At 49.1% G+C, this 15,970-nt stretch overlaps 1 protein-coding gene across 1 annotated transcript in view; it reads right to left on the bottom strand.

The window, feature by feature from the left end:
* LOC144752377 (cell adhesion molecule CEACAM3-like) overlaps positions 1-15,970 on the bottom strand; it is a 114,716-nt gene that overhangs the window by 22,779 nt on the left and 75,967 nt on the right. Inside the window, exon 2 of the mRNA XM_078640313.1 lies at positions 1,312-1,698. Coding sequence (XP_078496439.1) covers positions 1,312-1,698 — 387 coding nt within the window. The remainder of the gene's footprint in view (positions 1-1,311; positions 1,699-15,970) is intronic.

Below are 15,970 nucleotides of genomic sequence, written 5' to 3'. Positions count from 1 at the left end.
CCGGAGCAGGACTGGTTGCATAGCATTTTTTCATGGATCCCATTATGGTGTCTAAGTTATTGACATCCGTGATGCAGATTCTCTTTTTTGTCCTTCTGTTATGTGGTTTATTGCAAGTGGGGGTTTCTCGCTGTAAAAATGCAGGGGCTTATTTACAACTAATGTGCTCTTTTTGGAACATTTTATTGTACCATTTGAACTGTATAAATTGATGGCCAAAACGTTGAACATCGAGAGATTTTGAGCAGACACACTCTGTCCAGGCTCTCCCAGCCGGAGCGTTTAATTTAAAAAACTGGTTCCTGTTTTGCCAAACGCCTCTCGTATTTTCATTCCTTTCAGGTAAATTCATATCCAAGCAACATTATGTTATGGTATGCTCTGTTATCAGTGTTTTGCACTTATCTTCAGTGAGGGTATCCAGACGCTCTATAGCAAATGTGTGAGGCCAGCCCTGGAGGGTGTACTTTTAAAAACCAGTCCATTGGCTTCTTGCTATAGTCAAGAAGAGAGGAGGAGGCTCTGGTGAGTTGTGAGTGGTTGTTTCAGGCTTTACAAGCCAGGAATGAGAAGGCCTACCCCATACTCTGCTTTTGTGTATGCAAGGGGTGTGCCCTAATGAGAGTCTGGCAGAGTGGAGGTGTCTGGAATGCCGCTGTTCAGATTGGCAGGGCCTTGTTGGCGTGGACTCAGAGTTCGAAATGTGTGTGGTTGTGCGTCAGGTGGCAGTGGACTTTCCTAAGGTGTGGTGTGATGTGTGCTCAGTGTGTGAAGGTGAAGACTAGTCTGGCTGCTGCATATGGACAGTTTGCAGTCTTCTAGCATAGACCATGTTGCATCAGAATGGAACTGAAGTCATATGTGGAGCAACGAGTGCAGTGTGAAAAAGAGTGTTTTAGAGTCAAGCATGGCAAAGGATGGACGCTATACAGCACTTGTGGGTGTCACATGGTGAAGGGGTGGTAAAATCCTGACAGTAACAACAGTACAACGAGGATTCCAGGCAAATTAATAATATATCAAGAAACACTGGTTCCACCTCAAACACTTTGGGGCTTATTTACAAGCCCCTTGCAACACTTTTGCATCATTTTTAACGTGGGAAAAGTGACGTACGCGTGGCGCAAGGGGCTTGTAAATCTGCCCTTTCATTTTTTGAATGCACGTAAGATTGGATGTGGTTCGTTCTGTTGAATATCACTGAACTATTCAATAAATTATTTACCTGAAAGAGAATCAACTACGTTTTAGTAGAAAGAGTGAGATACACAGAGCAGCAGAAAATATTTGAGTGAATTCTTGTCATCCTACCTGTGCCTTGTGTTACTGAGACGTTGATCACCTTTGTGTCCAAAACATCCAAGGCCTGTATTGATACCACATAACTCCCGGCATCTTCCAGCCCAACATCCTGGATCAGCAGGGAGGCGTTACCAAAAAGCACCACCCGATGGCTGTATTCAGGGGCCTTGTATTCCTCCTGGCCACCACACACAGGTTCTCTGGCCTCTGCCTCCCAGGAGCACTTGCTATTCCTGGCTGTCACAATAGGGCGATTGTTCCTCAACACCGACCATCTGATTTGAACTACTTCCTGCGGCCGACTGAAGTGGTACGAGACAGGCAGAAGAACAGACTGGTTGACTGTGGCAAACACTGGGTTCTGGTGGACGATGATGGAGAGGTTAGAGGAGGCACCTGCACATAAGATATGAGAGAGGGTACAATGTTGGTGGTTGGATTCTTGATAAATATGAGTTGAGATCTTTATATACAACAGCAGAATGCAGAAGACTTAGATAATAAACACAAAGCACACACAATGCGATCATTCAGAATAACACAGTACTCTGCAGAATAAAGTTATTCCATTGGCTGGAGACCACGGGTCTGAAGTGACTGAAGGTGCCAGAGAAACACGTTACCCACCTTCAGTATTACTCTTTCTGGTGGATACTCTATTTGCAGATTCCTCACCTTAAGACTGTCCCAAGGCGCTAGACTGGATGTGGAGAATTTTCTTCATCGATGCTCCCACATGCCGATAGGTTGTGCCATCAGGCTCTTCGTTGGTTCCGTATCACCCTGAAAGGAGTGAGCAAAGTTCACATAGGAGCCCTACCCCTAAGAGCTTACATCAGTTTCTTAATCTTTATCCACCTGCACTCTCAGATGCGGTTGCAGGTGACAGTGTGCCAAAACCTCTTGTAACCATATTATGATGGTCAAGAGTCCACTCCACAGAACAAGCACAGAACAAGTCCTTTGTGTTCCTCCAATCTGACCTGCAGCTTGGCTTCCTGCCCGAGGACGGGCTTGTCATCGCGCTTTCCCGCACTTGCCAGCACTTTGCCTGCACCAGTGGAAGGCTGACCGGCCGGGCTTCGCTCCGTCGGTCAGCTAGTGAACTACAGTTCCCAGCTGCCCTTGGGCCACGAGACCTGTCACCGGAGCGCGCCAGGAGGCGCATAAAGCGGTGACCGGTCCATCGTCCCACGAGGGCGCGCGCGGGAGCGACCGGGAGAAGCCCGGGACAAGGGCGGGACAGTCTAAGACAGTCCAAGACTGGCCACGACTGGGCTGGGCCATAACCCCCTGATTGAAATTAATCCCCGTGGTGAGGTACTCAGATATTACTGTCTCCCTATATCCTAGTGATTGTATCTGGGGAGAGACGGGTGGAAGTGTTGTCTACCAATATCGTCCTGGGGTGTTTAAGTGAATTCTTGTATTGTGCGCAAACTAGATTCTGATATGTCGAAACAGAAGACCCCCATTGCTCCAGCCAACACCATGGACAACTATTTGGTGCAGGTGGTGGCAAAAATTAATAATGAGCGTAGATCGTCTTTGGGCCTTAGTAACTCTCCAATATCATTGCAAGGGGAAAATGTATGTATGAATCTGGTAGATATAGCTGCAGAAAATATCACAGATCCTTTCATCCAGCATTTTGCAGACGATTTAGAGCTGAATGTTTCTGTGGTTTCAAATTCAAAAACTAACCCTGACATAATTGAGGAGGGTGATAGAGACAGAGATACCCTTCAAGATGATATAGAATTTATTGAGTGTCATTCCTCCCCATTGGCCCCTGTCCCCGCTCCAAGAGCAGCTAGAGGGGGTTCTAAGGCCCTCCCCAGAAGAGAAGGGTTGAGATCAAATAGGAAAAGACCAGCAACTCCTCCCAGTAAGAACCCCGCAAAAGGTAAAGTGGGAGAAGAGAAAGGGGGCATAGGCTGGGATGACGCAGCTATAAAGAAACTTATGGATATGATGGATAACAAATTTAACAGGTTAATCAAACCGTTGTTATCTAAAATTGACCATCTCACCGACAAAGTTAATAAAATGGAGATCCTCTTAAAAACCACCAATGATAATGTGGGGGAGATACCGCATTTGGTGCTGGATAAAATTAATGAAAAATTACCTATAGAAAACATATCTAGGGGAGTAGCAGATGCTGTAGTCCCCACCCAGACAATTAACATAATCCCTGATACACAAAGATCTCACCCTACTATTGCTGAACTGCCATCTATCCCAGGGAAAACCATTGATCCAGGCCCAAACATAGAGACAGGACCTGTAGAGCTGGTCATAGAAGCGTCACCTTTGATCCTCGTTCTTGCTAATGTTCCACCCCTGAACGTAGGACAGACCGAGCTACCAGAATCACTGTTAAATAAAGCATTCAATTGGGGCGTGGCTACGCAGGCGATCGTCATGGCCGCCTGATTGTAGAGCTCCGCCGGACGGGCTGGAAGAAGGCGACTTTCCCATGTGATCCGACGCTGCCAGGAGTCAAAAAATGCCCTCCTCTGTCCCCGGGGGCCGTGGAGTGCTGATGGTCGCTGCCTGAGACTGGGGGACGGCGTGGACGTTGAGGATTGCGGAGGGGTGGTGGGGCCTGTCGGGTCCCGCCGGACGTGCACCCTATCGCGCCGGAGCGCCTGGTGAGTCTCCCTCGGGTTCCCGCGCCCCCCCTTGGCATCCGGGTCGCTGTTGTGCCCCCCCCCAGTCCGTTGCTGGTCCCGGGCGGGCTCCTTTGGTGGGGGGTTTTTGGCCCCCGGTGCTGCTCCAGCCCTTCGGGCCTGGTCCGGCCTCGGGAGCCGGGGCCTCGATTTCTGGGCCTGCCTGGGCTGGGTGGTGACGGGCGGGGGCGGCGGGCGGCTGGTCCGGGGTGCGTTCGGGGGGTTGCGGGGGGCGCGCGGGGGGGGATCTCTCGGGGGTCTCTCGAGCGGCCCGCATATCTCCGTCTGGTGGGGGCTCTACATTCTCGCCCCCACCGTTGTCTTTTGCCATCGACACACGCCTGTTCCCTGCGCTGCCCACACCTTTGCTCCTGTTGCTGCTCCCTCATCCTCACGGACGGCTGGAGGCGGGATGGGCCCACCAGCTACAACGCGACGGAAGGAACCCACACAGAAGAAGCTCAGCTTCGATAAACACCCCCATCTGCTCGGCCGATAATCAGACTGCCAGACCTGCTGCTTCGGCTAGCCCTGTGCCATCGACGGACATGGCGGGGATGGTGGCTGAAATGCTTGGTGAGATGCGAGCGGGGTTCAAGGCCATTGACTCCCGCTTTGACGCCCTTGATCAGAAGATGGCCGAGATGGGCGCGAAAATTCAGTCTCACGACAGGCGTCTGGATGTGGCTGAGTCCCGAGTCTCTGACCTTGAAGATGGCGCTACCTCCTCGCTGAAGCGACTGGAGCGAGTGGAGAAGATCCTCAAGGAGGTGGCCATTAAGAACGAGGATTTGGAGGCGCGCAGTAGGCGCAATAACATTCGAATTCTTGGTGTGGCGGAGACGACGACCACTGGCCGCTTCGACACTTTTGTGGAACAGCTCCTGATCGAATTGTTTGGCAGGGACACCTTTACAGCCGGCTTCGTGGTGGAACGGGCACATAGGTCATTGGGCCCTCGTCCTGCCCCGGGCCTGCCACCTCGCCCCATCATTGCCAGACTCATGAATTTTAGAGATAGGGACGCTGCCCTGAGGGCCGCTCGTGAGGCGGGCGAGGTGAAATGGCAGGGTGGGGTACTTTCTTTCTTTCCAGACTTCACGATGATGGTGCAGGACGCCCGTCGCAAATACACTGGCGTTAAGGCCTCACTGCGCAAGCTGGGACTGCGCTATGGCATGCTGTACCCTGCCAGACTGAGGGTAGACGTCGATGGCAAGTTTCGCATCTTTGATTCCCCCACCGAGGCACAGGAGTTCTGCCTAGCCTATAAAAACAGAGGGTCGCCGCGGTCCTCGGACAGAGCGCAGCAATCCCCTACGAACATGAACTCGCAGGCTAGCGCTGACCTTTTTGCTGAGAGCGGGCAGGGCTGACTTCTGCCTATTCTTCGCTAGGCCGCTCACTAATGCACTGCACTGCTAACTGCTCGACTCTCCTGGCAGGGCTTTTTACACGCTGATACGATTTGAATGTCGTCCTGATTGTTGCGTCTGCCCGGCGGAGCGTTGCCTCCCCCCATGGCGCGAGCCGTATGGTGCTCTTTTCTGAGAATGTTTTTCTTTTGCAAGATTTGCATTGGACTCTTGCTTCTTTCTGCTACTGTTGGTATTGTTTTTTGGGCCGGGTGGTGCCTCCGTGGGGTTTACGTGAGGCTGGGTGGTGGGTGGGTAGGGGGGGTGTTTCACGCATTAGTTGGAATGTTTCTGTGCATGCTTTGTTTTTTGTTTCGAGAGATGTCTGTTTTGCGGGAGGGTGGCGGCGGGTACGCACAAGACTGTTCACTGATATCCTGTACGGTTTTGCATGGCTAGGGTGGGTCAGCAATCTGGTCCTTCCAAACTGGTTCTGATGTCGTGGAACGTTCGGGGACTCAGAGACACTAGAAAACGGAAGCAAGTCCTGAACTATGCAGCTCGACATGGGGTGGATGTGTTGTTCCTCCAGGAAACGCACCTGGGGCAGGCTGATTCCGCTATGGTTGCCAGGGGCTGGGGCGCGCACAGGTTCTTCGCCAACTACAGCAGGTATGCGAGAGGGGTAGCCATTTTAGTGCATCGGCGGGTCCCTTACGTGCACTCTGATAGCATTCTTGATAAGGAAGGTAGATATGTGGTGGCCACTGGGACTCTTCTCGGCTTTAAGATTACTTTTGTTGGAGTGTATGGGCCCAACACCGACTCCCCTGCCATGCTCCAGTGTCTTCATGACGATTTGCTACGCATCGACACTGACATGTTGGTGTTGGGTGGAGATTTTAATTTGTTGATGGACCCTGCACGGGATAGCACCTCTACATCACCGGACTGCAAACCTCGCTCTCGTGCTGTTCTCTCAACCATGTGTGCACACTATCCCCTTATTGATATAGAGGCCCGGCTTCATCCCCACTCGCCCGCTTACACACATCATTCTGGGTATCATAATACTAGCACCAGGATCGACTATTGGCTCCTCTCCCCGGGTGTGGTTGGTTGGGTGGATACACACTCTACACTCCCACGTACCTTTTCAGACCACTCTCCTTTACTTTTGACTCTACTGGTTCCTAGACTGGGAGGGTACGAGAGACAGTGGCGCTTCCCTGGCAAGGCATTGGCTGACCCGGTTTTTAAAGAGGACATTCGCAAGGCGATTGAGGACTATTTTGAGCTTAACTCAGGCACTGTTGACACATGGGCCACACTGTGGGAGGGTTTCAAGGCCACCATCCGGGGGGGGTGCATCACGAAATACGTTGGGTCATTGCGCGAGATCCGCGCCACAATGTCTCGTATCGAAGATGACATTGCAGCGTTGGCTAGTTCCAGCCTCCCGGACCCTGATGGCGCCTTGGAGACCAAACATCTGGGATTGATGCAAGATTTCAGGGACGCCGCAGACAGGGAATTGCACTACTTGCATACACAACATGCAGCTAGACAGCACGGGGAGGGTGACAGACCTGGCAGGTTCCTAGCACAGCTACTACGCCCCCCCCGGCAGGCCTCCTATATTACCGACTTGCTCAGTGACTCTGGTGTTCGCCTCCAGACCACCCCTTCCATATGCGCTACTTTCCTGTCCTACTATAAAACGTTATACACCTCCTCCTTGCCTGATGACCGTCGTGATCCTGGCCCATACATTGATGAGATCGCCATGGTGTTTTTGGAGAAGGGCATGCAGGATTTCCTTGCCGATCCCATCACGCCTGAGTACATTATTGAGGCTATCGACGCCTTGAAGGGCTCCTCGGCTCCTGGGCTAGACGGCTTTTCGGCTGACTTCTATAAGGAGTTCAAAGACGAGCTGGTGCCCCACCTTGTGGAGATGTACTCAGAGGCATTGGAAACCGGCGTCTTGCCTCCCACACTTCGAGAGGCGGTGATCGTGCTGCTGCCCAAGCCTGATCGTGACCCGTCCCTCTGTGGCTCTTACAGGCCCCTATCGCTGCTCAACCTTGACTACAAGATCTTGGCCAAGGTTCTCGCAATTCGCTTGTCGCTCCTGATGGAACAGATTATTTCCCCTGCCCAATCCGGGTTCGTCCCCCACCGCTCCACCTCCCTTAACCCTAGAACTCTTTTTTCTGTCCTACACAGCATAGACCCGGACACCCCGGCGGCGGCGGTATTTTTGGATGCCGAGAAGGCCTTTGACTCCCTGGAGTGGCCTTTCTTTCTGTCCGTCATGCGGCGGATGGGCATGCCCGCGATGTTCATTGCCACTGTAGAACTGCTCTACACCGCCCCTCGGGCGAGACTACGCCTTAATGGCACTATCTCTGATAGCTTCCCCCTCTCGAGGGGCACCCGACAGGGCTGCCCTCTCTCCCCGCTGTTGTATATCCTAGCCATGGACCCTTTGGTCCGACACCTTCAGGAGCGGCATTTGCATCGTGGCCTCCAGTTTCGTACTGGTCCGCTCCTCGTCTCTTTATATGCGGACGATACCATACTTTATGTCCGGTTTCCTGAGACGAACCTGGAACCCCTTCTCCTCGAGATAACCCGGTTTGGGGAGTACTCTGGCCTCCGTATCAACTGGCGCAAGTCTGATATCTTCCCCCTTACGCCCGCCACAGTTCGTTGGGACAGTCCATTCCCACTCGACTGGAACACGGACTCGGTGAAGTATCTCGGTATCCACATACACCTGGATACAGTCTCCATGGTCCGCCTGAACTACGGTCGGGCCTTGGACTTTCTGGAAGATAGCCTCGCCCACTGGCTTCGCCTTCCTCTTTCCATGGCAGGACGCATAGCTATCATTAAGATGGTGGTGCTTCCCCGTTTCCTATACCTGTTCCACAACTTGCCGATCCCACTGACCAAGGTTTTCTTCACCCAGCTGCGCTCGTTGTTGCTGCGGCTGGTTTGGGGAGACAAGAACCCGAGAGTCTCCTGGCGAACCCTGACTCTGCCCTATGAACGGGGCGGTTTTGGAGTACCGGACTTTCACCTTTAGTATCTTATTGCCCAGTGCGCTTACGCACACCCCTGGTTTCACCCGGATGCCCGGATACCCCATTTGCGGCCGGAGGCGGACATGGCGTGGCCTGTTGCCCTCGGGATGCTACTGCCCAAGGGCCTGCCCCGTGACCCTCGGGATATCCAGACTGCCTCCACTACTTCCTGGGCTTGGATACAGCTGCGTCTCCTGCTCCGGAAGGAGGTGCTATACTCACCAGCCCTCCCACTCCCAAACCCCCACTGGCTCCCTATCACTTCTGAAGCGGTGGTCTGTCGTACTCTTTCCAAGTACCAGCTTAACACCGTAGGAGATTTGTTCCCGGAGGGACACGTCTTTTCGGTCTCGGAGGACCACCGTTTTACCGATCGGACGTTCATGGACTCGTTCGGTCTTACCCGGTTGAGGTCCATGCTCAGAACACAGTTTCCTTCTTTCCCGCTCCCTCCCGACGACTTGGAGGCCCTGACCTTCTTGATACAGTCCCCCAATAGTGCGCATGTTGTGTCAAAACTGTACAAAATATGTGTGGCTGCACTTCCTGCCTCAGACACACGGGTACGTGCAGCGTGGGAGGCGGATCTGGGCGGACCCATTACTGACGACCAATGGTCCGCTTGCTGCCGGGCCACCAAAGACGTCTCCATCAACACCAGACACAAACTGATTCACTTCAAGTTCTTGCGGAGGCTGTACTTCACACCTGCCTTGGCTCACAGACTTGACCCGTCAAGGCCGCATCACTGTCCCAAATGCAATGCCCCACACGCTGACTTTGCCCACCTTGCATGGATGTGTCCCAAACTGCAGGACTACTGGTTGCAGGTACACCACATACTGGGTAACATTTTAGATTGTGTCCTGAGTCCCCGGCCCGAGATTGCATTGATGGGGTATGTTGTTGAGTTTCCCAGCACCACGAGGAGACTGGCTGCCATTGGTTTTCTGCTCGCAAAAAGGGAAATTGCTATGCTCTGGGGTTCTAAGCGCATTCCCACCTCGAAGACATGGCTCCGCAGTCTGGCCCAGTGTAACATAAACAATGTGGAATACTCCGCACAGCTCCCAACCGCCTCGCGCCCAGTCGACATCTGGGGCCCCTACAGACAGTACATTAGCAAGCTAACACAGGCGGCACAGTCCCAGGCGGCGAGCTCTCTGGTGCCGGAGGGGGTGGGTTAGCTGTTCTTCGCCCGGCTAGTCTGCATTGTCTACTGTGCTGAAATTGGCTACTGTTTGCCGTGCCTGTTCTGCTTACACTCACTTCTTGGTTACCCCAACATCCTATGGTCACCCATGCAGCCGTTATTACCACCTTGTCATGATCGATGTGTTGTTGTCCGCTCTCTCTCCCTTGTAGACATCTCTCTAGTTGATGGTTTTTTTGCATTTTATTTATCTCTTTGCATCGCCTGTGTACTTGTACGTATTATTGTCAAACTAGAAAACGGAAAAATGGAGTTTCTAGAATGTGTTGCTCCGCTCATCATATTGTTGGTCACATCTAACCATGTTTCATTTTGCATTCCTGTTAATACTGTCGCTGATTTTCTCTGCACGCTAAGTGACTGTTCGCTCCTATGTACCAACCTGATGCGAATAAAGAGATTTAAAAAAAAAAAAAAAAACATTCAATTGGTTGAGTAATAATATGCACATCTCTCCTTGGGGTAAAGAAAAGCTGATAGATGACTTGATTGCAGCTAGAAGAGTGAAGTGGATAGGGAGTAAACCAAAGAAATTTGCGGGGGACTGTGTGGTACTGAATCTGAAGGGCCCAGAAGTGCTATCGGAAATCCTGCTTAATTTATACCCTCCACAACGAAGAACTGCAGAACTCATACCACTTACACTTGATTTCTTTTATAGTAGAAGAGGATTAGGGATAAAGCCTGGTGTTTTAAGGACCAAGTGGTCTGTCGTGGGAAATAGAAGTACTAGGGATAGCCCAAGACATGATTGGGGGCTGCGCTTGGAAAATAGATTTTCAGCATTATCTAATTTAAATGAGTGCGATTGACTCACAAGGTACGAATATCCGCCAGTCTCGTCCAAAAGAAGGCAAAATATGGAAAAGCTAGTCGTCTGCCCACGCACACAATTGTGCAAACAGCCAATAGACCCCAATGAAACCAAAGATCTAAAACCTGGGGAGGTAGATAAAGATCAGCAGGGGGAAAATAGGGTGAGAGTAGAAAATGAGGATGTTTTGAAGGGTGGTAGAACAATGAGTATTGACCGTACGGAAAATGCTGAGGACATGAGCCATTTAGGACGTAATCCAGGAACGTCAGATGCTTTGACTATCATCTCGTGGAACATAGCAGGCATAAATAACAAGATATCTTCTCCTGAATGGGCTGATTTTATTGACCAATTTGATATTATCTTGTTACAAGAAACTTGGGCACTAAAACCAGTTTTTCACCACGGGTACCTAAATTATTATATACCAGCAACTAGAAATCACACAGGACGCCCTTCTGGAGGTCTATTAATTTGGATTGACCAGAGGCTGAATTGTTCAATAACTCAAAGATTTTCCCCATCAAATGATATCCTACTAGTAACTATTAGATGGGACAGCGGCCAAGAACTGGCTTTGTTCAATGTATATGCCAGGGGTGTAGGTGGAGGCAAAACCTCAGAAGTAGTAACTACACTAGAAAATGAACTAGAATCACTGGAACCACAATTCCATGTAATTGTGGGTGGGGATTTTAATTCTACTTTTGAACCTATGGGTGAAGACGATAGGTCTCTGTCTGAGGAGGAGGACAGTAAATGGGGCATACCTCAGTTGGAGGTTCCAGCCATTAAAAGATGGAGTGCTGTAGCAATACAACTAAAAAGCTTTTGCTTAGCAAGAGGTTTGAGAGAGGCAAATGGGCGTACGCCCTCTGATATAAATGGGAGCAATACATTTGATAATGGTCGGGCCACCAGCAGAATTGATTACTTTTTGATAGACGTAAGGGCATGGAGTAAATTGGTAGATATGTCTGTGGAGGTAAGAATGGAAAGTGATCATAATCCCTTGTGTTTGACCCTCCACACCTATCACAAGACCATAGATGGTGTTAACAAAATTGAACGGGTCACCCAGGACGTTGTGTGCTCAAACAACCAGCGCCATTTGAAATGGAGAATGTTGATTGAGGACACAACGAGACTTGAGGACCTTAAAAAAGTAGTGATAGAGGAAGTAAAAAACATTAAGCCCTACTGTGAGAAATCCAACTTCCAGGTCTACATGATGGAGGCATATAAAACATTCTTTTCTAAACTCCAAAGCTTTTTCACTAAATCTGTAGATCCCAGAAGAGCTAAAAAGGAACAACCTAGGCAGGGCTGGTATGATACGCATTGTAGACAGGCACGCCATAATTTAAGCATCGCATTAAGAACGGGCAATTCTATATCAGTTAGGAAGGCAAGAGACGCATATAGATTGTCTCAAAAACATGCTAAGAAACGCTGGGACGAGGAACGTTGGTGCGAGCTGAAACAGGCTTGCACAGCTAAGGACTCCAAGCTATTCTGGGCCACAGTAAAATGGGATAGGGGTGGGATAGCTGCGCAGCCACATAATCATGTCGCAAAAAAAGATTGGATTGAGTTTTTCAAACCCCAGTATGCATGTAACCCGATACACGCTGTAAATTCCCCCCCTCCTAGTATCCTTTTTAAACACAAAATATTTACTGAAAAAGATGTTAGCTTAGCCTTGGACTGCGTATCAGGGGGAAAAGCACCGGGCATGGATGGTATCCCGGCAGATGTGTTTTTATCTGATAGGAATTCATGGTGCACCTATTTTACATGGCTGGCAAACGCAGTGGCGATGGGAGGGGAAGTGCCCGCCTCTTGGAAGGGAGCAGAAATTATCCCTATATTTAAAAAAGGTGACAAAACACTGGCGAAAAATTATAGACCCATCAGTCTCATTGATACAGCGCAAAAATGAATGGGGCGATTAGTCCAGAACAAGCTGCAACAATGGATTGATGAAAATAACATACTGTCACCTTACCAAGCAGGGTTTCGCCCCTTGACCAGTAGTGTCGACCAAGTTTTCTACTTTATAACAATCTTTTGGAGAAATGTCATCTTAAAAAAGGGCACACTATATGCTGTCTTTGTAGATCTAAAAGCAGCTTTTGATCTGGTCCCAAGAGGAAAACTGTGGCAGACCCTGGCTGCTACTGGGTTAAGTCAGGAACTTCTCACCCTCTTAGTACGCCTTCATGAAAACAATTTTGCTAAAATCAGATGGGGCAAACAGGGAGAAGTGACTGAGTCCTTTCCAGTGGAGCGAGGGGTGAGGCAAGGTTGTGTCCTGACCCCAACCTTGTTTTCAATTTACATTAATGGTATTGTTGACCACCTGAAGAAATCCCCTACTGATGCGCCCATCATAGCAGGCTCACATGTACCCGTATTAATGTTTGCGGATGATACGCTCCTACTCTCGCGTACACCGAGTGGTCTCCAAAAAGTGGTAGATGCCTTTGGTGAATTTTGTGATGGTAGGGGCCTTGAATTGAACACAACCAAGACCAAATTCATGTGCCTTAATTATCACTCTACGTTCAAGGGCGTGATAACATACAAGGGCACCCCACTTGAGAAAGTAGATGCTTTTTCCTATCTAGGAATAATCCTACAGGGAGACATGAAATGGAAATCGCACATTAATACGGCAGTACTAAAGTTTAACCAACTAGCAGGGGTGGTAGCCCTTAAACATAGGGCCTCATTGACAAAGCCGATTAACTGTGCTCTGGAAATCTATAACATGAAAGTACTGAGCTCCTGTTTGTATGGCTCCGAGCTTTGGGGCTTTTCAAACTTGAGTGACTTGGGGAGAGCAGAAAATAGATTTCTTCGAGGACTTGTAATGGCCCCACAGAGAACGCCAACAATCCCCTTGAAATTGGACCTTGGCAGGAAAAATGTAGAGGACATAGCTCGGCTACGGCCTTTGTTATATTGGAGGCACCTGATGGTGACCCCAGAGCTATCCCACTATCTAACAGCATTATTAGATATAGTCAAGTGTGACCGATTCCACTGTATTACATGGTTAAAGGATTTGCGGGCTACTCTTGTAAAGCTGAAATTAGAATATTTGTGGGGTAATAGGGATGTGGCTTGTTTTCCATCAAAAACCACACTGAAAGAACTGTACTGGGAGATGGTGTATTCAACAATGTACCAAAAAGGCACTTCATCTAATTTGTCATCTCGCTTTTTGGACATTAAGATGTTCCCATCGTGTGAAGATTATTGGGACATAATCGAACGTCCTCATGACAGGAAATTATACTTTCAATTCCGGATTGGAACACTTCCAGTAAATACCTTTATGAAACACTGGAACCCTTCACGGGATGAATACTGTCATCATTGCGAGGACCAAATAGAGCACATCTCCCATTTATTGTTCTGCTGCCCTTTATATGCCAGTCCAAGGCGTAAATGGCTAAAGCCAGTCTGTTTAAATATGGGTACTCGTTGTCAATCAACCGCACTTAGAATATTAAAATCTGACTGTTCTGCTCTAGTAGCGATTGCGGTAGCAAAATTCCTTGCTTGGGCCTGGGTAATCCGCTCCCGCTCATTACTATCAAATGTAACATAATGAAATAAGGTTGTCTTGTTTAAATTGCTCTCATACTTGAAACATGTGTATATTATTTTAATTGTTATTAATTGTCTTTTTATGAACTGCTAACAACTTTTAATTGTAAGAAGCATTCGACCGTCATTGTTTAATATGTTTTTTAAATGAAAAGTTTTTAGCCATTGTATTTATTGTATAGGATAGGGATTGATGCTTTTATGACAAATGTCGAATAAAGCTTTGAAATTGAAAAAAAAAAAAAGAACAAGCATGCATGAGGCCAGTGAGGAATCTGCTGTTAGATAGTGTATCCACCCGAAAGAGTGTTACCAAATGTAAGCAATTATTTCTTCCAATGGATATGTTTAACTACAGATTCCTCACCTCTTGAATAGATACCGCAGCAGAGCCTCCCAAAGTTGAAGTGTCTGAGGAATAGAACCAGACCAGAACTAGACTAGACCAGAACTAGACCAGAACTAGACCAGAAAGTCCAGCAGGACCGAGCAGGCAAAATGTCCCAACTGGCAGTCAAAGCAGAAGTGTTTTGTAAACAGATGCAGCGACGATCATGTTGCAGCCTGGCAGATGTCCAGCTTCAGCAACCGTCTCCCCAGTTCCATTGTAGAGGCCGTGGTCCAGATGGAATGAGTCTGGAGGCTTTCAGGGGTGTCTCTTTGGACAGCAATGCAGCAGGTTTTGGTGCAACGGACTATCCATCTTCACTGGGGGGGGGGGGGTTTCTGCACCGCTGTTTCTTTCTTTGCTACGGAGAATCCTACAAAGAGCTTGTCATCCACGCAATGGTCTCTTGTGCAGTCAGTGCAACAGCTCAACACCATTTTAGGGTTCAGCCAATTAAGTCTCTCCCCCTCCTTTGAAGGGAAAGGTGGAGGTAAAATTCCTTACTAGAGTGGCACATAGGCCAACGTGGAAGTTCGTCACAACTTTTGGCGTCGAGGCCTCTGATAGTACTGGCGTAGAGGCCTTTGATAGTACTGGCATAGAGGCCGTTGATAGTACTGGCGTCGAGGCCGCTGGTAGCACTGGTGACAAGGCCTCTGGTAGTACTGACGTCAAGGCCTCTGGTAGTACTGGTGACTAGGCCTCTGGTAGTACTGGTGTCGAGGCCTCTGGTAGTACTGGTGACAAGTCCTCTGGTAGTACTGGCGTTGAGGCCTCTGGTAGTACTGGCGTCGAGGCCTCTGGTAGTACTGGTGACAAGTCCTCTGGTAGTACTGGCGTTGAGGCCTCTGGTAGTACTGGCGTTGAGGCCTCTGGTAGTACTGGCGTCGAGGCCTCTAATAGTACTGGCTTCGGGGCCTCTGGTAGTACTGACGTCGAGGCCTCTAGTAGTACTGGCGTCGAGACCTCTGGTAGTACTGGCATTGAGGCCTCTGGTAGTATTGGCGTCGAGGCCTCTGATAGTACTGGCGTCGAGACCTCTGGTAGGGTGCACAGACATAATATCGACTCCAAAATATCGTTTGGACATAATATCGACTCCAAAATATCGTTTGGAGAAAATATCGACAGGACAGAATATAGACAGCCAAAATATCGTTTTTAAGGTAAGTGAAGTAATATCGTTTTTAAGGTAAGTGAAGTAATATCGTTTTTATTTTTAGGGTTCAGGGTCAGTTTTGGGTTTTTGGGTAAAGGGGTATTTTTAGGGTTCAGGGTCAGTTTTCAGTTTTTGGGTAAAGGGGTATTTTTAGGGTTCAGGGTCCGTTTTCATTTTTTGGGCAAAGGGGTATTTTTAGGGTTCAGGGTCAGTTTTCAGTTTTTGATCAAAGGGGTATTTTTATGGTTCAGGGTCAGTTTTCAGTTTTTGGGCAAAGGGGTATTTTTAGGGTTCAGGGTCAGTTTTCAGTTTTTGGGTAAAGGGGTATTTTTAGGGTTCAGGGTCAGTTTT

Source organism: Lissotriton helveticus, chromosome 5_1, assembly GCF_964261635.1.
Source record: "Lissotriton helveticus chromosome 5_1, aLisHel1.1, whole genome shotgun sequence".
Lineage (NCBI taxonomy): Eukaryota > Metazoa > Chordata > Amphibia > Caudata > Salamandridae > Lissotriton > Lissotriton helveticus.
This window is presented reverse-complemented; position numbering and strand designations above follow the sequence as displayed.